Genomic DNA, 24,906 nt, shown 5'->3' on the forward strand with positions numbered 1-24,906 from the left:
TTTCATTTGATTGCCCCGTTATACATTGGAGCTACGCAATGCACACTGTATATGAGAAAAGATTGTGCAGGATGTTTATCATTCGGAAATTGCATTGCGATCTTGTTTACTCGAGGCAAGATCGGGGTCAGTTTCGTGCAAGAAGCTGTAACGCTTACCGGCGCGCGTGGGTATTTGACAGCGGCAGAGAAAAGGATGGAAGATTAGAATGTAACACACCGTTGACGCTGAGGTCGTTAGAGACGAAACACAAGCTTGGATGTGTCAATGATGGGGAAGGTAATCGGCCGTGCCCTTTTAAAGGAAGCATCCCTGCATTTCCCTGGAGCGTTTTAGGGAAATAACCCGAAATCTAATTGGTGATGGCCGAACGCGGATATGAAACGTCGTCATCCGGAATGTGCCACCTCGCTGGGTGACAGCGGTAGCATTGTGGCCTGTCGACACTGCGGTTTATCATTCTGGAACATTGCTGCTCCCACCATTTGATACCCCTTCGCCATCATGTAAATATGGAATCGGTAGATTGAGGAGGGCCATACTCAACGCCATCAGGAACTCAGCGGCCCCACGTGACTGGCGCCTGATTGGACAGATATTGTTCGCTCGGCCGTGCAAGATCGGACAAACACGGCACGTAGAGTCCGTAAATTGGCTTGCTTGCAGTAGGACAGTTACCCACACGGCCAGTGCAACGACGGCTAGCGCATCACGGACTGTCAGCACTGATGCCATTGTCGCGCCTGCCCTCCACGCCGAGAGTTGTGCGCCGAACGACTAAGTTAGTACAGGGCTGGAAACGCATCGTCTGTGTACAACTTCGCGATGGGCCCCCATGCCTGTGTAGAGGCTCCGAGGAGAATGAACATAGGCGAATAGCATTCATCATATTATACGGGTGGATCTGCACCCTGCGAGATTTAGAGCTTGCGACAAATGACAGGTAGGCCGCGTGACGTCACGAACTGAGAGCCCAGCCGTCCGGCAGTCCCTTACGCTTCCAGTGCGTGATTCTTGCATTCAGCAAACTTTTAGCGACCATCGCCTATGCATTTTGTCTCAATATTTCTCTCTTGATATCAGGAAACAGTCCAGCAATTGCCCGCATCTCGTGGTCGTGCGGCCGCCTTAACCACTTGGGCTATCCGTGCACGCCTCCAGGACCGACCCAAACCTCCATACGTCACATTGTCCACAACTCTAATGCTCAGACATTTCGTGACTTCCGCACAGTCACGAAAGATGCGAGCATAAGGATTGTGGATAACGTGACATATGGAGGTTTGGGTCGATCTGGGAGGCGTGTACGGGTAGCCTAAATGGTTAAGATGACCGCTAGCGCTAAGCGAGAGATCTGTTTTCGACTCATGGTCTAGTACAAATTTTCGTGTGTCACAAACAGCTGACGTCAATACGTATTCAGAAATTTCGAATCCATTTCCTAATAACAGTAATAACTTCTGATGAATGGTTGGATGCTTCTTTGATCAAAGCACAGCTGATTAATTAAGCTATCATTCTGAGACTGAGCTAACGTCCATAATCGATTATTCTCATGTCAGCTAGGCATAATCCCCACCGTTTTGTCCAGGAGAACGTACTACAAAGACTGTCGAAAGTATGAATGACAAAAATATCTAGAATCTCTACGATTAAATTTTTTGTCATACAGTTTCTAATACGACCTACTTCTGGATCATTCGATGCTTATAGTCACGTCGTCATTGCGTCGTTTGGACAAATATGTTTGCAGTATCACTGGTTTATAAGACTAAAATATGGAAACGTTGCAATTTCGATGAGTTCGCAGTGAACATTGCTGAAATATTTACAGTCGTCTTTATTTACTAAGTATTTATTTTATTAATTGTGTGTGATAAATAAAAAAATTAAGTATTTCATGAGTATCGAAAGAGAATATGGTATTCTGCGTCGCTTTTGTCTGCAAACAGAAAAAGGTTCAACTTTTCAATATCTTTATTACTGGTTTCATGGATGTTGTTATGGACATGAAGTATGAAATACCAAAAAGTATGCAAAATCGTAGAAAAAATAAACTGTAGAGACACATTTTTTGTTAACGTGAGAGAAGTTATCCACAATATAAAGCTTTTATACAGAAGAAATTGATGAAAACGGTGAAGTCAGAGACGAGCTCATGAGCTGCCAGTAGGATAGATAATGACGTCGTGAACCTGAAACAAAAGTACAATTTAGTCATTACCAGTTTAAGAGAGAGTAAAAGTAGTGAATAAGCAAAGATACGTCGGGAACACAGCCGAATTCTAAGAATATCTAGCGATAGGTATATTCTGTTACACAGCTTGCCTGTCACTCTCTCTACGGCCTGTTCTTATTTCCTTCAAAACTTCTGTTCTCAGGTCAGGTATTTTTCTGAAGTACTTTTTCTATCAGTTACCATAACTATGTATCACTTTAAGAAGAGTGCAATGTAGTTTGGAAGGGTGTAACAGCCACTACGACCTCAGCACAGAAATACACTCCTGGAAATTGAAATAAGAACACCGTGAATTCATTGTCCCAGGAAGGGGAAACTTTATTGACACATTCCTGGGGTCAGATACATCACATGATCACACTGACAGAACCGCAGGCACATAGACACAGGCAACAGAGCATGCACAATGTCGGCACTAGTACAGTGTATATCCACCTTTCGCAGCAATGCAGGCTGCTATTCTCCCATGGAGACGATCGTAGAGATGCTGGATGTAGTCCTGTGGAACGGCTTGCCATGCCATTTCCACCTGGCGCCTCAGTTGGACCAGCGTTCGTGCTGGACGTGCAGACCGCGTGAGACGACGCTTCATCCAGTCCCAAACATGCTCAATGGGGGACAGATCCGGAGACCTCGCTGGCCAGGGTAGTTGACTTACACCTTCTAGAGCACGTTGGGTGGCACGGGATACATGCGGACGTGCATTGTCCTGTTGGAACAGCAAGTTCCCTTGCCGGTCTAGGAATGGTAGAACGATGGGTTCGATGACGGTTTGGATGTACCGTGCACTATTCAGTGTCCCCTCGACGATCACCAGTGGTGTACGGCCAGTGTAGGAGATCGCTCCCCACACCATGATGCCGGGTGTTGGCCCTGTGTGCCTCGGTCGTATGCAGTCCTGATTGTGGCGCTCACCTGCACGGCGCCAAACACGCATACGACCATCATTGGCGCCAAGGCAGAAGCGACTCTCATCGCTGAAGACGACACGTCTCCATTCGTCCCTCCATTCACGCCTGTCGCGACACCACTGGAGGCGGGCTGCACGATGTTGGGGCGTGAGCGGAAGACGGCCTAACGGTGTGCGGGACCGTAGCCCAGCTTCATGGAGACGGTTGCGAATGGTCCTCGCCGATACCCCAGGAGCAACAGTGTCCCTAATTTGCTGGGAAGTGGCGGTGCGGTCCCCTACGGCACTGCGTTGGATCCTACGGTTTTGGCGTGCATCCGTGCGTCGCTGCGGTCCGGTCCCAGGTCGACGGGCACGTGCACCTTCCGCCGACCACTGGCGACAACATCGATGTACTGTGGAGACCTCACGCCCCACGTGTTGAGCAATTCGGCGGTACGTCCACCCGGCCTCCCGCATGCCCACTATACGCCCTCGCTCAAAGTCCGTCAACTGCACATAGGTTCACGTCCACGCTGTCGCGGCATGCTACCAGTGTTAAAGACTGCGATGGAGCTCCGTATGCCACGGCAAACTGGCTGACACTGACGGCGGCGGTGCACAAATGTTGCGCAGCTAGCGCCATTCGACGGCCAACACCGCGGTTCCTGGTGTGTCCGCTGTGCCGTGCGTGTGATCATTGCTTGTACAGCCCTCTCGCAGTGTCCGGAGCAAGTATGGTGGGTCTGACACACCGGTGTCAATGTGTTCTTTCTTCCATTTCCAGGAGTGTACAAGCACATAATAGTGCAGATCTGATAGACTATGTAGCGTATTGGGCAAGCGACATTTTCGTTGACAGTAGACAGGAATTGAACTTTCAGACGTTGCTGATCCTCCAGTGTTGTATAAGTCTCATAACTTTTCATTCCACTAATGTTCTTACAATACGACGTCTAAGAATAGAATCAAATACGTTCTTATTCACTGCAAAATTTGTGTCTGACGTCGGGAGAATGAACAGAATCAAATTAAACTCAATGTCAGTCACACCTGCGAGAATTTTAAACCTCATTTACAATTGTTTTCCAAATGTGATGAGCTCAGTGAGACGTTAATGGCGTCATGGCCGAGCATCCCTACGGTAAATATAGATCAATCAATAACCTACGGTACGCTAAGTCAATAGAACAGTAACTGGGGAATCGATAATAGTCGATATGTGGACAATGGAGAATGAACTATACACAAAAATCATTGTCAAAGGCAATTGAATGAGAGATTGGTCTAGAAATGAAGAAGAAAACAAAAATCTGACGTCTGTTTCCTCAGTCTACGGAAGTTGTTATACACTGATGCGACCAAAGTCGTGGGATACCATCTAATACGGTGTCGGGCCTCCATTTGCCGGGTGCAGTAGGGCGACTCGACGGGACATGGGCTCAAGTCGATAGACGTTCCCTGCGGATATACTGAGCCATGCTACCACTATAGACGTCCACAATTACTTATGCACGAACTGTCCTCTCATTTATGCCCCACAAATGTTCGATGGGATTCATGTTGGGCGATCTGGGTGGCCAAATCATTCGCTTGAATTGTCCATAATGCGCTACAAACCAAACGTCAACAACTCTAGCCCTGTGACATGATGCACTGTCATCAATGAAAATTCCGTCGTTCTTTGGGAACATGTAAACCATGAATGGCCGCAAATCGTCTCCAAGTAACCGATTATCGGTTCAGTTGGACCAGAGGACCCACTCCATTCCATGTAAATACAGTCCAAACCGTTATGGAACCACCACCAGCTTGCACAGTGCCTTGTTGACAACTTGCTGGTTCAAATGGCTCTGAGCACTGTGCGACTTAACGTCTGTGGTCGTCAGTCTGACAACTTGTGTTCATCGCTTCGCGGGGTCTACGCCACATTCGAACGGTACCATCAGCTCCTACCATCTGAAATCCGGACTCATCCGACCAGGCCACGGTTTTCCAGTCGTCTAGGATCCAAAGTTACTGTCACAGACCCAGGAAAGGCGGTGCAGACGAGTCGTATGGTTAGCAAGGTCACTCGCGTCGGTCGACTGCTGCCATAGCCTATTAACTTAAAACTTCGCCGCTGCTCTCAGACGCTAAGTGAAGGCCGTCGGCCACTGCGTTGTCCATAGTGAGAGATAATGCCTGAAATCTGGTATTCACGGCACTCTCTTGACGCTGTGGATCTCGGAATACTGAATTCCCTAACGATTTCCAAAACAGAATGTCCCATGCGTCTAGTTCCAACTAACATTCCCCGTTCAAAGTCTGTGAATTCTCGTCGTGCTGGCATAATCATGTCGAAAACCCTTTCACATGAATCACCTGAGTAAAAATGACAGCTCCAACAATGCACCGCCCTTTTAGACCTTGTGTACGGGACACCAGGCCATCTGAATATGTGAATATCCGCTATCCCGTGACGTTTGTCACTTCAGAATATAGTGTTGATTATGATGGGAAGTAAGTCACACAAGGGAGCGAATATTGCATAATTTGTTACATTTAAGAAAATTGCGAAAATTTTCTGTTGTGAATAATTCAGAACCAGACGACAAGAGAAATGGTAACAGTAAACACATTACAGCTCTTCAAGAAACAAAAGTTTTTGCCCTGCATGAATTCCAGCTCGAGAGTCGAAATACGAAATACAAGCGCGTGTAACCGTTTTGTTTTATGGACATGGAATCAATATTTTTTTTTTTCGTATTGTACTGTGACCGTTTCTAAAAGTGCTTATGTTATCAGTTGACTGAAATTAAATTTTATATAAAGAAAATAAGAACCCACCATGGAGATGACAAAATGAAAAAGCATTCTGTTTGAACGGACAACATTCAGATGTGTTCGTATAGACCTTTACTAAGGTAGCGAACCGTCGCAGTCTGTTAATTACTGAACCCTTTTTCCATGCGTTTCGGAAATTTGTGTTGCTTGTGTGGTCTATACGTATCACGGAAGCTATGAGCAGTGCTAACAGTCAAAAGAGTTGATCTACAAGTTTCCGTCTATGAGACCATGGTTCATGTCCTGCGCTTCAGGCCGAATGCGGAAATTTTGAGAGGGAAAGATCCGTTAAAGGTTTTGATAAAAAATTAAACTCATCTAAAGTATTTGTTTGTTCCATGAGTCTCTCTTCCATCACCTCGTAGCCAACGATGTCCATTTTGCTAGTAGATGATGAGAATGACACTCATCAAAACGAGGCGCCTTTCTGATGAGTTTGCACGGTTGGAGACCCAATAATTCTATATCTGTTCAACTTCCCTGTCAAGGCAACGAGATTCTATACAAAGTATTACAAGAGTTGTATAGTCCAAAATAAAAGTATCAGAAGGTAATCGATTTTCTGAGACGCGAAGTAGATCGGTAGGAGCCACATGAGCTTACCTGGACTCGTGGGTGCTGCGACAGCATGTAGACAACGGCCTCCGCGACGTCTTCAGACTCCAGGCAGGGAATCGTGTCGTAGAGGTTCGGAGGAAGACCATCGAAGTTCGAGAGAAACTCTGTCCTCACGGCTCCTGGAGAAACTGCCTGTTTTGAAAGATGGTGCATTAATTTGGGGCTTGTCTCTGACTCTTCATATGTACAATTATATTTCATGACCAACATTAGCGGATTAAATTGAGTGACAGATTAGTAAAAATACGACATCAGTTATCAGAAATTGTCAGGAAGACACACGATGGAGTACTCAAAAGAAACGAAACTAACTTTTTTGTAGGCAGAACTTTTGTAGTACTGTGTTTTGCCTCTAAGAGCGCATGGAGCGAACATTCCAGAGTCATTAAGCCGTGTGCCGTGGCTGAAGGAGGTCTGGACTAGAGATGGGCAAAACTGTTCTTTTCAGAGATTGGATCAGAACTGTTCACTCCCTGAAATGAATTAGCTCTTTTTCATGACTCACCACTCATTTACAATAGAAAATAAATGGAAGGCACATTGCCCTTTAAACTTGGTTTATTCCAGTACTATACCTGTATTTTGATCTTATTTGATCCTATTTTGAAGTAACACAGATAATGAGTAAGAATTTTGTATTGTTTATTGAAATTTCCACGATATGACAAAGTTTTTGATTATTGATTTATTTTGCACTATCGTGGTTTTCTGAGTGATCGGAAAATGTTGTAACTTGAGATTTACATTAACAATATATTTGGCTATAATGTATTAAAATTTCATTAACCTCATGCAAATACATCGCAAGCCATATATTTTTAAAGTGAACGTTTCCTTCCGAAGACGCCTAAAATCGCAAAATCCGTACCAGAATAAGAAAAAAATATATAAATTTGACTGTAAAACGAAAGTGCTGCATATAGCCTTACGCAGAATGAAACAAGGAAAATATTGGTGTATCACATTTTGCGATACGTTTATCGGTTCGCTCGTAATTAAAGCGTAAATTCGAGTGTCCATAATAAAAATCCTATAGTAAGATGAGTCATCAGGAACCTAATCTAATCAGTTTAAACAAATAAAAATAAAATAAAAACAATTGATGTATACATAACATAATAATGTAATATACATAGCGGTATTACTACGAAGAACAATATCCAGTAGGGACGAACTCCGATGCAGAGGCGCTGAGTCGAGCAGGTCGAGCCGCGAGCTGTATTACTGCGTGAGCTGAGACCGCAGAGACCAGAGTGACACCTGAGTCGCTTTGCTCAACGCTCTGGCTAGAGTCGAGACGGTGGGGTGAGCGAGTTCCGAGGGTGGGGGAGTGGTGAACTCGCCCACTCCGAGACAAATCGTCCGTTCCCTTGCGAGCAGGTTGTTGCAAGTAGTTCCTATGTTATCCGCTAGGTGGCTCTCTGTCCTGTTGCTCGCATCAAGTGCCCAGAGGGCAGGACGTGCGACTGAAACGATCGCCGGCAGAGTGCGATGCGAAGTTGAGCTGCGCCAGACACTGCAAGCAGCAGACGACGCACAGAGACGGCACGGCATATGTGAAACACAAAATCCAATGGGGCACTGCACAATGCAGGCAGCCAAGGTAGAAGCAGGGCAGAGGCTGGCGCTGGCTGTGTTGTGTGGCGTGCACTGTGCTCTGACCAGCAGAGGCGCTGCTGATATGCTCCGTCTCTCTCTCTCTCTCTCTCTCTCTCTCTCTCTCTCTCTCTCTGCCATGGGAAACGTTTGGAGCTACCGTTCTTTTTTTCTGAATCACTGATTGTTCACTCCTTTGAAAGATTCAACTCTATGAATTAGTTCAAGAGCGGATCCCCCATCTCTAGTCTGGACTAGTTTCGGCAGAGTTTATAGTAACTAATATTTTGTATGGCTATCGTTTCAGCAACCGCTGATTTTCATGAACAGCGTGCGGGGTTGAAATTCTACTCCTTCCAATCCCAAAGAAATCATGTGTTGACAGATGTGAAAATTACCAAACTATCAGTTTAATAAGTCACAGCTGCAAAATACTAACACGAATTCTTTATAGACGAATGGAAAAACTGGTAGAAGCCGACCTGGGGGAAGATCAGTTTGGATTCCGTAGAAATATTGGGACACGTGAGGCAATACTGACCTTACGACTTATCTTAGAAGAAAGATTAAGGAAAGACAAACCTACGTTTCTAGCATTTGTAGACTTAGAGAAAGCTTTTGACAATGTTGACTGGAATACTCTCTTTCAAATTCTAAATGTGGCAGGGGTAAAATACAGGGAACGAACGGCTATTTACAATTTGTACAGAAACCAGATGGCAGTTATAAGAGTCGAGGGACATAAAAGGGAAGCAGTGGTTGGGAAGGGAGTGAGACAGGGTTGTAGCCTCTCCCCGAGGTTATTCAATCTGTATATTGAGCAAGCAGTGAAGGAAACAAAAGAAAAATTCGGAGTAGGTATTGAAATCCATGGAGAAGAAATAAAAACTTTGAGGTTCGCCGATGACATCGTAATTCTATCAGAGACAGCAAAGGACTTGGAAGAGCAGTTGAACGGAATGGACAGTGTCTTGAAAGGAGGATGTAAGATGAACATCAACAAAAGCAAAACGAGGATAATGGAATGTAGTCGAATTAAGTCGGGTGATGCTGAGGGGAATTAGATTAGGAAATGAGACACTTAAAATATTAAAGGAGTTTTGCTATTTGGGGAGCAAAATAACTGATGATGGTCGAAGTAGAGAAGATATAAAATGTAGACTGGCAATGGGATGGAAAGCGTTTCTGAAGAAGAGAAATTTGTTAACATCGAGTATAGATTTAAATGTCAGGAAGTCGTTTCTGAAAGTATTTGTATGGGTTGTAGCCATGTATGGAAGTGGAACATGGACGATAAATAGTTTGGACAAGAAGAGAATAAAAGCTTTCGAAATGTGGTGCGACAGAAGAACGCTGAAGATTAGATGGGTAGATCACATAACTAATGATGAAGTATTGAATAGAATTGGGGAGAAGAGGAGTTTGTGGCACAACTTGACAAAAAGAAGGGACCGGTTAGTAGGACATGTTCTGAGGCATCAAGGGATCACAAATTTAGCATTGGAGGGCAGTGTGGAGGGTAAAAATCGTAGAGGGAGACCAAGAGATGAATACACTAAGCAGATTCAGAAGGATGTAGGTTGCAGTAAGTACTGGGAGATGAAGAAGCTTGCACAGGATAGGGTAGCATGGAGAGCTGCATCAAACTAGTCTCAGGACTGAAGACCACAACAACAATAACAGATCGTAAAGAGTCTATGGAAACTCTCGAAACTTTAAAATCAGTGTCCAAGGACGCTGCTGTGTGGGAAACTCAAGTTTATGAGTGGTTTTCCCATTTCAAAAATTGTGAAATGTCGACTGATGACAAAAGTCACTCTGGCCATCCTTCCACAGCCCGAACACATGAAAATGTTGAAAACATTCGTGCAATCATCAAAGATGATCGACGACGGGCCATTGGAGAAATTGTGGAGCTGTCAGAAGTGACTTGGAGGTCAATGCAGCAAACTGTGACGGAAGATCTTGGAATGAAAAGGGTGGTTGCCAAATTCGTGCCACGACTGCTGCCTGCCGAACAAAAACAAGGTCGCGTGGTAGCTTGCTGTGCTTCGAAAGACGGGTCCCGAAATGACCCAAACTTTTTTTCGAAAATTATCACAGGTGATGAAAGTTTGTGCTTTGCTTACGAGTTTGAATCAAAGCAACAGTCAAACCAATGGAAGACTTCAAGTTCGCCTTGCCCCAAGAAAGCTCGTCAGGTGAAATCAAACATTAAGACAATGCTGATTTGTTTTTTCGATGAGAGAGGAGTCGCCCATTAAGGCTTTCTACTTGGAAGTTTTGAAAAGATTGCGCAACTGTGCAAGGTGTAAGCTGCCTGATTGCCTATTTTGTGGCAGTCAGGTGACTGATTTTTCTATCATGACAATGTCCGTACTCACACAGCCATGTCTGTGCGACAATTCCTGACCAAAAAGGTATGATCCGTGTTTTACCGCCCATATTCACCCAACCTTCCCCGTACGACATTTTTTGTTTCCTAGAATGGAAAGAGACGTGAAATGAAAGCGTTTTGCTGATGTTGCTGAAGTGAAGAAAAACACGGTGGAGACGCTGTCAGGCATCACAAAAGATTAAATTTAAACAATGTTTTGAAAAATGGAATAACAGATCAGGCAAGTGTATTAATGCAAATGAATAGTACTTTGAAGTGGTTTTAAGGTTTGTGCTTAAAATGTGAATAAGTAAGTTAAAAAAATTTTTCCCTTTCATTTGGGCACCACTTCGTCCTTACGTTTCTCACACACATAAACATTAAAAGACGATAATTAATTAAGGATGGGTCCGCCGTTTTGCAAGTACACAGATTACTTTTTTGGTTTAACACCCAAACGCAAAAGGCACTCAAGATGGAGAAACGGCAAACAACAAGAAATATGGTACGCCCTGACATTCGACAACTAAATAACTCACAGAATAGGAAATATTATGATAGAACATGGTATACATGAGGCATATAACAGGTACATGCCAACTAACCTGCAAAGATTGTGATGCCGTATGCATCAGACAGACATGTAGAAATTTCAGGATAAGATACTTAGCACATTTAAGAGCACTGAAAACTGACAGCACACATTTCACTTTTGCAGACCACCTCATTAGAAATGACCAACACCCCAGTGGCATAGAAACAGACCTCCAAATCCTAAAACACAGTAATCATCTGCAACATTTTTTAACAACAGTATAAAGTTGTCACACAGAGCAAGAAATTCATCAATTACCAAACAGTACACTGCAACAAAACACTATTCAACACTAAGCGAACTACAAGACAACTTAAAATAACACACACGTAATGGAAGCCTTTCGTCATATTCAGAAACTGAAGGCAAAGGCTTGCTGATGAAACCATTTTTCCCGGTCCATTCCCGTATGAACCATTTGGATGTAGTTTCTGCAGTTTATTCCACTGATAAAACTTCGTAGACTTTACGTTCTGGGCCTGCTTCTTGATATTTTTCGGGGGATTTTTCCATGCAAGACTTTTTTTTATGAAGGTGTTACGTCGAATAACATATCTAGATAATTTAGTTTTGCTTCTCTGTTTCACGTCAATCAACGTCCTTTCGTCTTTAATTTCTTTTAGTATTTGTTAATTAAATTTTCTTTCATCTCTATTGCCTCTAATTTTTTCCCCAGATTTCAGCCCTACAGTCATAGCTTAAAATACTCCACATGAATGTCTTCATGAATATCTGTTTTCTTTCTATATAAACCCTTTGACTACCATCGAAAGTTTGTATCCCACGATAGGTTATCAGAGAATCAGTTGGAATTTGTTGCATGTTATTGCCAAGTAGCAATGTCCCACTAGTAAAGTGATGACTGCCAATACTTTGAAGAATTCTTATATTGACAGATTGCACCTGTACGTTATTTCATTGATAACCCTCGTCTCCGTATTGTCGCAACGAGTTAGTTCGAGCCTGCAAATAGGCATCTTAATTACCAGATTTGCAAAGCAGGCTGCAGTCGCGACTTCCCGGACACGTCGTATCAACAAATTGCACGCACGAATTGACATTTCCCACATCACAAACGAAGCCCAAATTGTCCACCTGTAAAACAAGTTACAAACTTGGAGAGATACTCTATCAACTAATATGTGTCATTTTTCTGTATGCCTTTTAGTTTTTGTGCGCCGTCTTCTGAAGCCCTCTAGCCGTGTTGGCAAATGAAACGGTGTGAAATATTTTCATATTGTTACTTCTGACTACGACATTAATTTAACTAACCATACATTAATTTGTTTGAGAATAAATTTGTAGTCAAAGAGTTGAGGAGGCAGATCTTTCACCTTATTTCCAGCATTGTTTAATAGCTCATCAAGGACTCTGAACCACTTCTGGCGTATTCTCCATCATATAGTTCTGCGATATAATAATTCCGTCTGTTATTTTCTCACGTTCAAACAGAATGTTATACTTTTTATTTAACTTTGTTGCTACGAGCTAACTATGTTCCTGCGTGTATTACATCTAATCTGCAGTTATACAATTTTTGAGTGCATGGTGAGTTTGTTTTTGCTAGGTCTACTGTCTCTATACTTTTTTGCCTCATGCGCTTAAACTATACTGATGGTAGTGGGAGTGGCAGGCCTGGGTATTAATGATTAGAATTATCACAGTGACTTGCAGATGTCAAACAGCACATTATCCAGATGTACCAATATGCATCAGCAGAACGAACATTATTCACTAGGTACAGTAATATGAAAGGGCAATGCAACCTAAACTTTGTGCTCAAAATCAGGTGTGATCGGTCAGTCCATAATCATCTAACAGCGCTGCAAGTCAATCCAATGAAGCTCACACAGAGTGACTGCATATACATGCAGCACAGTACTACCGTCTGCTTCTTGTAAATACCGGGTGGCTATAATTAAAGTGCAACTACCTATGGAGGTTCAAAATGGTTCAAATGGCTCTGAGCACTACGGGACTTAACTTCCGAGGGCATCAGTCCTCTAGAACTTAGAACTACTCAAACCTAACCAACCTAAGGACATCACACACACCCATGCCCGAGGCAGGATTCGAACCTGAGACCTTAGCGGTCGCGCGGTTCCAGACTGTAGCGCCTAGAGCCGCTCGGCCACCCATGGAGGTTCAATGTCGGCAGTGATACTTGGCAGATACGCTAATGCGTTAACGTGGAACCGAGTTACACCAGAAAAAAGTTAGTTACAATTTTGGCCACCAGGTGCAGATCTGGCGCTGTACAGCATTTCGCCGACTTCTCGGGTGCTCATACTGAACAAACTGTGTAAGCGGCAGTTGACAATAAAACCAACATGATAACTCTCGCACTATTTTGAGCTTTTCTGCGACGTCCCATTTCAAACCCATTACACATGGAAACTTTTCTACACGTCTTTCTTGCACTCACAGCGCCAGATTTGCACCTGGCAGCCAATATTGAAACTAACTTTTTTCCAGCGTAAATCAGTTCCGCATTCACGCATTAGAATATCTGCCACGTTTCGTTGCCACACGGTAATTTCAGCCCACACTGGAGTTCTGTGAGTAGCTGCACTTTAATTATAACCAGGCAGTACGACACCATCCGTGCAACACGTAAACTTACAACATGCGTTGGAGCCCCAAGAGAGCTGCATGCAAAACCGATGCATACGCAGCTGAAAGACTAATCCTAGTTCATACACTCCGTTAAGTGCACAGGACAGACTGCTTTACTGAAACTGCAACGGACGTGCCGTACTTGCGGCCATCAAACAACACCCTCCTTTTGCCAGCTGTCCACCAGCCAACGGCTACCCGAGTGCGTCATTCAATGCTTCCTGTTCGACCGTTCCACAACACTCTGCCTTATAGTCGTCAATGTTCTTCCCGGCGGTATCCAACGTGCTTCCGCGACTGCCGGCTACCCACGTTGGCTCCGGGCAGCGCTGGTGTAGCCGCGCTTCCGCTGGCACTGCTCTCGCGCCGTAGCGCTGATGCCGCCACACAGCTCAGTTTGCGCAGCCTTTCTAATTGCCGCGGGTTTGTGGAGTCTGCTGACGACACATATACTTTTCTCTGCTGCACTTAGTTGTTATCTCGTTTCCGATTTTTATGCATCGGTCGAGATTTACTTTTTTCATCCTATTTCATTCGTCTTATGAAATCCAGTTTTTCTTGCATCTTCGATGGTTTGCTTAGTTCCAGTTTCTTCTTCCCTCCATTCTGAGCTCTGCGGGCTTTCAAAATAACTACGCACCCTCCGAACTTAACGTTGAAATATTAAAAGTTTTGGCTGGTTTCGTTGTCTAGGGGCTGGGATACGTAGTTGCCGCATTACAGGCCAAATACTGCTGAGTCTACTGTATACCATAAGAATACACTCATGAATCGATTAGTCGAAGTTCCTATCACTCGGCAATTGCGAATTTTGAACATAACATAGACGTTTATAAACGAAAGATTGCAATTAAATAAAATCTGCAGGTACTATCTTAACAACTTTAAATGATGAGTACGATAGTAGAAGTACTTTTGAGAATGCGGTATATTTCTGCAAAACACTTATATTGGTGTCGGTGGTCCAGTAATTAAATAAAATATAAGTTGAACAACAGGGAAACAATAGATTCCTACTGCACGTAATCAACTATGAACAACAACATAGCTCGCGAGATATTCACTTCTAAACGCACAATACGTCTTCACTGTAGAAGCAACGGAAATCTCACAAGTGCACAAGTCGGCACTCTGAAGTATTTCTATGTGCCGCGACCACGCCAAACCGCTCCACTCTCCAAGTACCGAGTGATCAAAAAGTCAGTACACATTTGAAAACTTAATAAACCACGCAATAATGTAGATAGAGAGGAAAAAATTGACACACATGCTTGGAATGACATGGGGTTTTATTAGAACCAAAAAAACCAAGATCACAAAATGTCCGACAGATGGCGCTGGACAGCAAAACGTCAGTGACTGCGCATGACAATCGTGTATAAAAGGAGCTGTAATGAGAGAGAGAGACCCGTCACTCCGCAATCTTCATCTCCCTGGACCTCGAACGAGCTTATGATCGCGTATGGCATTCCAGTCTCCTCTTCAAGCTCCAAACCTTCGCCCTTCCCATTAACTACGTCCGTCTGATCGGCTGCTTTCTCTCCCGCCGTCCTTCTTATGTCACCATCCATAACACAGATTCCTACACCTTTTTCCCCTCCGCCGGTGTGCCCCAAGGCTCCGTCCTCTCCCCCCTTCTGTACCTTTTGTACACGGCGGACATGCCGCCGCCGTCACCCCCCGTCCACCTTCTCCAGTTTGCCGATGACACCACCTTCTTTGCCCTTGCCCCCACCCTGCAGCGCTCCCAACACCTTCTCCAATCCCATCCTGACCAGTTCACCGCTTGGTGCAACCAGTGGTTGCTCAAGGTCAATCCCTCCAAAACCCAGGCGATCATCGTAGGCAAAACCACCACTTCCTTCCGCCTCCTTGATTTCTATCTCACCGTCTATGGCCGTCCTATCGCCCTCACTCCCACCCTTAAGTACCTTGGCGTCACCCTCGACCGTCGCCTCTCCTGGACTCCCCATCTCCGGACAATCCAAGCCAAGGCACGCTCCCAACTCCGTCTCCTCAAGCTCCTATCCAGCCGTACGTGGGGTCTGGACCCCTCCACCATCCTCCACACCTATAAATCCCTCATCCGCCCTATCCTTTGTTACGCCCATCCGGCCTGGATCTCTGCTCCCCCTACCTTTTATAAATCCCTACAAATCCTTGAATGCCATGCTCTCCGCCTCGCCTATCGTATCCGTCTCACCTCCCCCACGCGGATCCTGTATGATCTCATCCCCTTCCCCCACCTCCTCCTTTTCCTTGAAAGGCTACGGATCCTGTACACCTCCTGCAACCTCGATCCTCCTCATCCGCTTGTCTCACCCATCCTCTCCCACCGCTGCCCGCTGCCGCGCCTGTATTCCCACGTCCCACCCGGTCTCCATCTCTCCACCCTCCTTACCCTCTCCCAAGGTGGCTTCCGCCAGCTCCCCCTCCCTGATGATGTCCTCCTCCCCTCCATCTACCCCTCCTATCAACTTTGAACCTTACTCCCCCACTTCCTGTGTCCTTTCCTTTAGGCACCCTCCCTACCTTTTCTTCCCTTCCCTTCTCTTTCCTTTTCCCCTGCCCCTCCCTCCTCCCCTGTTCCCCCGGGCTTCCCCTCCCCCTTCCTCCTTCCCCTATCTCCCGTGCCCATGGCTTCTCTGCTCTCCCCTCTCCCTCTCCCATTTCCCTTCTTCCTCCTCCTCTCTTGGCAGGTCCCCGGACTCGCACACGCTCAGTGAACATTCGCGCGCCGGAGATCATCGCCATCTGTGTCTCGTGTGTGTGACGTCGTTTTGTGTTTTTTAGTGTCCGCCGTCACGCTTCTACGTTCACTTGTGCCGTCGGATTCACCAGTGTTCTGTGCGCCGTGTCAACGTGTTTTCAGTGTCGTTATCGTCGAGTGTGAACGGCTCCGTGTTTTTTGTGTATCTGTGACCACTCTTTTTTGCACGTCACTATGTTCATTCTGATTCTCCATTGTGTTCTGTTATTGTCAACACTATGGCTGAAGAGCGGCGTAGCATACCGCTGACAGCCTACCTGCTTGTTTAGGCATTAAAATAACAATAAAGGGAAAAAAAGAGAGAGAGAGATGCGCCAGCAGTCGCAGCATGTTGACGTTACCTGAAAAGGCTCTTTTGGTGAAGCTGTATTATCAGAATGGTGAATGTGCTAGTTCAGCGCAACGATCCTATCGCCATAGGAAGGGGATTCGAACGGGTAAAGGTCCGTTGACAAATGCAGCTGTGGCGAGAATGATTTCGAAGTTCGAAGCCACGGGTTGTTTAGGCGATAGACCCTGTAGTGGCCGACCGAGCACAAGGCATAATGCTGCTGAGACAGTTCAGGAAGAAATGGAGACTGTAGTGGGTTCGTCTATGCACGGGGAAGTCAGCACTCGTGCAGTCGCACGTCGCACCGGCATTCCATACATTACTGTTTGGTTGGCACTTAGGCGTACCCTCCGATGCTATCCATACAAAATCCATCGGCATCATGAACTGTTACCTGGCGATTTAGTGAAGCGGAGGGCATTTGCGGTGTGGGCGTTTCAAAAGATGGCGGAAGATGAAGATTGCTTGAGTAACGTGTTGTGGACCGACGAAGCTCATTTCACGCTCCGAGAGTCTGTCAACGTCCACAACTGCAGAATTTGGGCTACCGAAAATCCTATAACTATCGTGGAAACTCCATTGCACGACGAGAAAGTCACGGTATGGGTTGGATTTAACACATCTACCGTTATCGGGCCTTTTTTCTTCGAGGAAATGCGTGATTCTGGTTTTGTAACTGCTTCTGTGACGGATGAGAGGTACGCCAATATGTTACAGAATCGCATCATCCCCAGCCTGGCTGATAAACACCTGCTGGAACGTACGATGTTTATGCAGGATGGCGCTCCACCCCATATTGCTAGACGCGTGAAAGATCTGTTGGGCGCGTCGTTTGGTGATGATCGTGTGCTCAGCCGCCACTTTCGTCATGCTTGACCTCCCAGGTCCCCAGACCACAGTCTGTGCGATTATTGGCTTTGGGGTTACCTGAAGTCGCAAGTGGATCGTGATCGACCGACATCTCTAGGGATGCTGAAAGACAACATCCGACGCCAATGCCTCACCAGAACTCCGGACATGCTTTACAGTGCTGTTCACAACATTATTTCTCGACTACAGCTATTGTTGAGAATGATGGTGGACGTATTGAGCATTTCCTGTAAAGAACATCATCTTTGCTTTGTCTTACTTTGTTATGCTAATTATTGCTATTCTGATCAGATTAAGCGCCATCTGTCGGACATTTTTTGAACTTTCGTATTTTTTTTTCTTTTGGTTCTAATAAAACCCCATGTCACACCAAGTATGTGTGTCAATTTGTACCTCTCTATGTACATTATTCCGTGATTTATTCAGTTTTCAAATTTATACTGACTTTTTGATCACCCGCCACTTCCCGCGACTGTGTGTCCTTCGCGCCGTCGCCTCCAGCACTTCTCGTGTCCTGTGCGACTGTCCCTCGCGCCGCACTCTCCCTAACTCCCTGTCCTCTCTCGAAACGATGCTCTTCTCCCGCTTCCATCCAGTCACCCCATTCACGAGCGCTGTGATTGGCTAGAGTGCTCGCGCCATATCTTCAAGCTAACGCTCCCACACAAACATAATGAAACACATTCGAAATACTGGATTTACATTTAAATAACTTGGAATTAAATAAATATTTCTACGGCTGGACCATAAACAAGTTCTAACACACATTATTAGATACATAAACAAATCAAATAAACAAATATCAAAGGAATGGAACAAAAGGTAGGCCAGTAGCCTAATGTCTCTGTGCTTTCTAGAACACAGTAAATATTTAACCTATTTCTTCATGAGTAGTATATATCGGATATAAACAAAGACATAGATGAATAAATATATTTATAAGCATGCTGCTACCGTTTTTTCGCGAACTGTGGAGTACTTATGGCCTGACGGGATCGATAGTAATCGGCCACTTTGACCCCCAATAACTCATGTACTATTTAAGTTACATGCCTGTAATTCATACCAATTTATGTTTACCCTAATAGCTTTCTAAAGACGCGTAGATCGACGAAATCGGATGAACCGTTTAGATTTTGTCAATTCGTTGCTGGGTGTTACTTGTATAATTTACCGTCAGATAATAAACTTTAAACTAATAAAGATATTGAAAATCTGATTACACCATCAGAATCGTCGTGCAAATAATAGTAATGTACTTGTTTCTTTTTTGAGGTATCATGATTCATCTGGCTACTATTAATTTCTATACGCACTGTGAAATGTCTGCCATTAAGGTTTCACAAAGTCGCCATCTTTGTCACTGCCGGCATAGACATCTCTTTGATCGACACAAAGTACCGTCCTCGTCACAGCGGAATTCCCTGGCACGCGGCTGGACCATGCGCTGGCGCTACCCCTCTCGTCCGGCTAACGTTTGGCACCACGTGGCCCAGCTACTGTGCGGCATCACGCGGTTTCTAACGAGCCGCGGCTTTGACGAGCGTCCTGTGCGGACGCCCCAACTCCGAACGTAGAATATTTCCAGGGAGCCACAGCTCGCCCGTTACCTCACAGCTCCTTCAGTGATATAATGGGCGATCAAAAAGATTCCGTTTGATGGCGTTGCTGCAGCGTATTCGCAACATAGCGCGACTCCGATGCGATTATATTAGCAGTATGGCGTTCGTATCTTTCCAATGTGCGGCAACGTGAACAATGACGACATTATTACGAAACGTGTCCAGACGGGACCGACGTTCTGTTATTCTTCTCTTCGTTGCCAAAGGACAAACACCGGTAGGCATCCATCGGAAAATGAAGAATGTTAATGGGGCGGAATGTCTGTCGAAACCACCAAGTTCTGTGCTGGTGGCGAATCGACACAAGACGCCGGTCGATCTGAGAGGTCAGCCTCAATCAAATGGCAGCCGCTCTTTAGTCCCGATCTCTCCCCATGTGATTATCACTCCTTCGGTCCTTTAGAAAAGCCTTGAAGGGTCGACGACTCCTATCGGATGAGCCTGTGCAGCAAGCAATTACGAACACGATGTTTTACCAAACGGGTATCTTCAACTTGGGGCATTGGTGGGATGATTGCCTCACTGCCACGGCGAATTTTGCCTAAATGGCACACCGATTCTGGACTGTGTGACCATTGAAGGAAAATTTTTGATTGCTCCTTAAACATTTTATTTCCTACCAGCTTACATTTTCCTGAAATGCCTCATCCGCCTCCACTATGGACTATATCTTCAATCTTTAGGGCTTTCTCTATACCTTTGAGTCCAAGTTATATTTTGTTCCTATTTAAATATAAATTGCACATGCCTATAACTAGTATTTGATTACTAGTCATGTCAAAACTAGGCAATGAATGCCTAGATTGTATTTGGCTTTTATATCTGCGGTTGACTAGAATATAATCTATTTGGTATCTAGCACTATCTCCTGGTGCTGTCTGTGCATACCGTCTTCTGTTAGGAATTTTGAATCGTGTTCGTCAGGATCGTTTCACAGTGTTCACAGAATTCTTATAGCCTTTCGCCTCTACTATTCATGTTTTCCATCCCGAATTTGCCTACCGAGCGAGGTGGCGCAGTGGTTAGCACACTGGACTCGCATTCGGGAGGACGACGATTCAATCCCGCGTCCGGCCATCCTGACTTAGGTTTTCCGTGAGTTCCCTAAATCACTCCAGGCAAATGCCGGGATGGTTCCTTTGAAAGGGCACGGCCGACTTCCATCCCCATCCTCCCCTAATCCGATGAGACAAATGACCTCGCGGTTCGGTCTCTTCCCCCAAGCAACCCCAAACCCAATTTGCCAACCCATTCTGGACTGAGGCAGCTGTCCAGACATTGGAGATACCTATTACCATAACACTGTCTTTTTTATTTGTTATTCCTAGGAGTTCTCCTATTTGATCGTGCTTATCTCCTACTCCCTATTATTCACTATTTCTTGTATTGTGCATAGGTGTACTGGAGAAACCTTTAGCCAATCGTTAACATGGCAGGTATTAATCACACTGTTCTTCCATTTTCTATAAACAGTTAGGGAATTGCTACATCACTTGATACAGATTTTTCTTTCCAGTAAAAATTCCTTTACAGATCCTGATACATCTATCACATCTAGTTCAGCATCTTAATTTTTCTAGTTTTCCTGATTTTAATTCTTCTATTTTTGCAGCTATAAGTAGAATTATTGCATTCCATGTTGCAATTTTAAATTTTCTATTACTTTCCATTTTTCAAGGATTTCGCTGAATGAGGACCTGAGAAACCTTATTGTGATTGCTTCTCATGGACTGCGATTCCCATGGTCGGTGGTCTGATTTATTTCCTTCTTTGTATCCATTTGGCTACAGAACTTGTGATATCCCTAATATCTTTAATGCGGTGGCTTCTCTTTGGTTTCCGCCTTCTCTTGACGTTGATTTTCAGTGAGATTCATCCACCTTTGGGGTACATTTCACAACCCCAGATAAGAGATTTCCCTAACTTCCTCATAGTGATCATAAAGAAGGGGACCGCGTATAACGGCAGTCATTTGGTCCCCACTTACGTTGGCAGCCTACTGCATACATCCTGTTACCACGATTAGTCGTAAGTCGGGAGAGTCAGTTCACTGGAATAGAACACGGTGACCTTTCCTCGTTCCTCGGTTTACTGAAGAGATGAAGTCTTCTTTTGTCAAAAATGAGTTTTGTGGAGAACTTATAGAAACGGATGGGATAGAAAAAGAGACTGTAAAAGTAATAAAACACTACACACCAGACTAGAAAATCCTGTCTCATTAATTGCACTCGCTAGAAAACCGTTAATATGAATGATACTTAAAATGAAGCCCTTGTTTTAGGCTTATTGTTTGATGAGTGGAATATACCAGATATGTAAGGAGCCTTTAGCAGAGATGTGAACTACTTTCAATAATATGATGATGGAACGGTGGTACCTAATGTGGAAATATAACGGTCGACTGCGATGGCTAGTTTGTGATTAAGAACTCACCCCAACGCGAATCTTGCTCTTCCTGGCGACCAGGTCCTTCCGGAGTCCTTCCAGCAGCGTCTTCACGGCATGCTTGCTCGCTGTGTACATCGACAGGTAGGCGGCTATTGGAGGATTGTGCGCCACAATACTGTGAACACAGAGGGCGTCGCATGTAAGTGGCGAGTCTTTGTGTTTGCTATAATAGCCTACGATGCATAAATTCAGTAAGAGATTACTTAGCTCATTGCAGGTAGAACGGTCACGACAAAGAACAAGTATGTTCAAGTGTGTGTGAATTCCTAAGGGACCAAACTGCTGAGGTCATCGGTCCCTAGACTTACACACTACTTAAACTAACTTACGCTAAGGACAACACACACAGCCATGCCCGAGGGAGGACTCGAACCTCCGGCGGAAGGGGCCATGCGATTCATACATGGTGCCTCTAACCGCCTGGCCAGTCCGCGCGGCGACAAAGAACAGTGACGTGAAGACAAGAGACAAGACTGTGGTGTTAGCCAGTAATTTTGTCTCTACGATTGAAGATTAGCATAGGTACACCGAAAAGTAAAGACTTGTTGATGAAATTTTAGGAACTTATTTTGATTGACAGGACAGATAGGAGATGAGATATATTCTACATGATCAAAAGTACCTGGATCACTGTTACTGGACATTTATATAGCGTGTGTCCACCCTTCGCCTCAATGACGTCTTGAACTGCTGGGGACACTTTCAATGAGAAGTCTGAATATCGGTGGAGGAATGACAGCCCATTCTCTCTCAACAGCCGAAACCAGGGAAGGTCGCGATATTGGAACCTGGGATGTGGAGCGAAGTCGATGTTCTAACTCACACCAGAGGTGTTCCATTGGGTTCAGGTCGGCACTATAGGCAGGCCAGTCAATTTCGGAAATGTTATTGTCCACAAAAAATTGCCTCACAGGTGCTGCATTACGAAAGGGTCCATTGTCGTGCTGATGTAATCATCCTCTCCGAATATTTCATCTACTGTAGGCAGTACACAGTACTATAAAATGTGTTCATATCCCATTTACCGTTTCTTTGATCATAGTAGCAGGACTACAACCTAAGCACAATAAACTCTCCCATACCGTAACACCACGTTCTCGCTTCCCACGCCCGGGTTCCCGGGTTCGATTCCCAGCGGGGTCGTGGATTTTCTCTGCCTCGTGATGACTGGATGTTGTGTGATGTCCTTAGGTTAGTTAAGTTTAAGTAGTTCTAAGTTCTAGGGGACTGATGACCGTAGATGTTAAGTCCCATAGTGCTCAGAGCCATTTGAACCATTTGAACCGTAACACCACCTCCTCAGTATTTCACTATTGTCACTACAGCACTACAACACCTAACACGAAACCTTCCATCGGAATGCCAGAGGTTATGGTGTGATCCATCGCTCCAAATCACTCGTTTCTAGTCATTCACTCTCCGGAGGCGTCGCCCTATACATCTCCTCAAGCGTCGCTTAGCAATGACTAAAGAAATGTGTGACTTTTGAGGTCCCGCTCGACCATTCTATCCCATTCTTTTTAACTCCCTACGCACAGTCTTGTACTAGATGAGCTGCTGGTAGTACTTTGGAACTCACTTCCTCTAATTTCATGCCTTTTTGTTTACAACTACCTTCCGCAATGCTCGACGTTGCCTGTCCGGCACTAAGCTAGGTCTGTCTGTTCGTGGTTGTTTCTTTTCATTAATGCTTCACAGTAACAACATCAGTAGTGCACTTGGGCAACTTTAGAAGAGTTGATATGTTCCTGATGGATCTGTTACTCAGGTGACATCCAATGACCAGTCCTTGTTCGAAATGACTGAGCTCGCCTGACAGACCCATCCTGTTGTTACTCCTTCCTTAATGACAACACGCACTGCTCATCTCCTTTTATATTGACGGATCCACCTCTCATGGCATCTAGTGGTCAATTCCGCATTACATAGGAGTGTCCGGATAGTTTCATCACACAATGTGCTATAATCCCTGCGTGCAGTGGTCCACGGCAAAAAGCGCATAACATCTCACCTTCAATGTCGAAGAGAGAAGAATGGAGTTGTGTTGCACACGCGAAGTACGGAATCACATTTTACACGACTAGAATCTTCCAAGAATCTCTTTCTACAATGTAAGACTACAACCCCTGTCACCATATCCAAACTTCCTGTCCCCAAGTCCCTACTTGCCCCACTGACACGTCGCTGCACCCAGCCAACTACCTACGTCCCTAACCGACTTCTGTAGACATCAAATACTTTGTCATCACTCCTATGAAATATCCACCATTTTGAGCATCCCCAACTTATCCTAAAAATTCAACTGGATGTCCGCTCTACATTCTGTGTCAATGCCACAGTTATAGTTCCCAAAACCACTCTCACTTCATTTTCAACAAAGTAGATACCCTCGTAAAATTCCTCTCACACATAACAATGTGCTGTACATTTCATCCTATTGCAGCCAATCTCCTCCAACCCACACCAGATTCTACCCCTTATATTCAACCCTTGTATGTCCACCGATAAATGCTTCCTTCTTTAAAAAAAGAAATGGCTTTGAAAACCAGCCATTTGCTCCTCTCAGCTCCACTCACCTGGCAACCGCTTCCTATACTCCTGCTTTACCCGGAGCTGGTAATACTGCCTCTGAAAATCTCTCCCATAAAATTCAACAGCATCTGTCCGCATCGTTAGCAGCAAAACAACAACGCCGCATTAATCGCCACTGAAATCTTCATCACCACATCCAGATTTCGTTGTCTATTGTCAATATTTTTCTGTATGTTCAGTCTCCACATTATAATTTTGAATTCATACGGGTGAAGAGAATTGCTTTAAGGCAGTCCCCCCCCCCCCTTTTTTCCAATGGGGAATGAAAGAAGAATAAAGAAAGATAGAAGGAAACTGAGGATTTGCATGAAGTCAATCAGATTGCTTCTGTAAATGTGAAGGCAGTTAGAGATGGTTGTGATCTAGGCTCCATAATGGAGACTAGGCCTAAGAAAAAGCACTTTCATAGAATTTCTGGAACTACAGAATGTCATTCAACAATGTACACACATGTCGTCACTCGCTAAGATCAAAATCAAGAGTGGCGCACTGTCAAAAGAGAGTACGTATTCTGGGT

At 44.8% G+C, this 24,906-nt stretch overlaps 1 protein-coding gene across 1 annotated transcript in view; it reads right to left on the reverse strand.

Moving 5' to 3' along the window:
* Positions 1 to 2,144: 2,144 nt before the first annotated feature.
* LOC126144752 (dehydrogenase/reductase SDR family member 11-like) overlaps positions 2,145 to 24,906 on the reverse strand; it is a 46,201-nt gene continuing 23,439 nt past the window's right edge. Inside the window, exons 4-6 of the mRNA XM_049915509.1 lie at positions 21,783 to 21,912; positions 6,558 to 6,704; positions 2,145 to 2,195 (exon numbers count right to left, since the gene is read on the reverse strand). Of these exons, the coding sequence (XP_049771466.1) occupies positions 2,157 to 2,195; positions 6,558 to 6,704; positions 21,783 to 21,912 (316 nt within the window). The 3' untranslated portion in view covers positions 2,145 to 2,156. The remainder of the gene's footprint in view (positions 2,196 to 6,557; positions 6,705 to 21,782; positions 21,913 to 24,906) is intronic.

This window comes from Schistocerca cancellata, chromosome 2 (genome assembly GCF_023864275.1).
Source record: "Schistocerca cancellata isolate TAMUIC-IGC-003103 chromosome 2, iqSchCanc2.1, whole genome shotgun sequence".
NCBI lineage: Eukaryota > Metazoa > Arthropoda > Insecta > Orthoptera > Acrididae > Schistocerca > Schistocerca cancellata.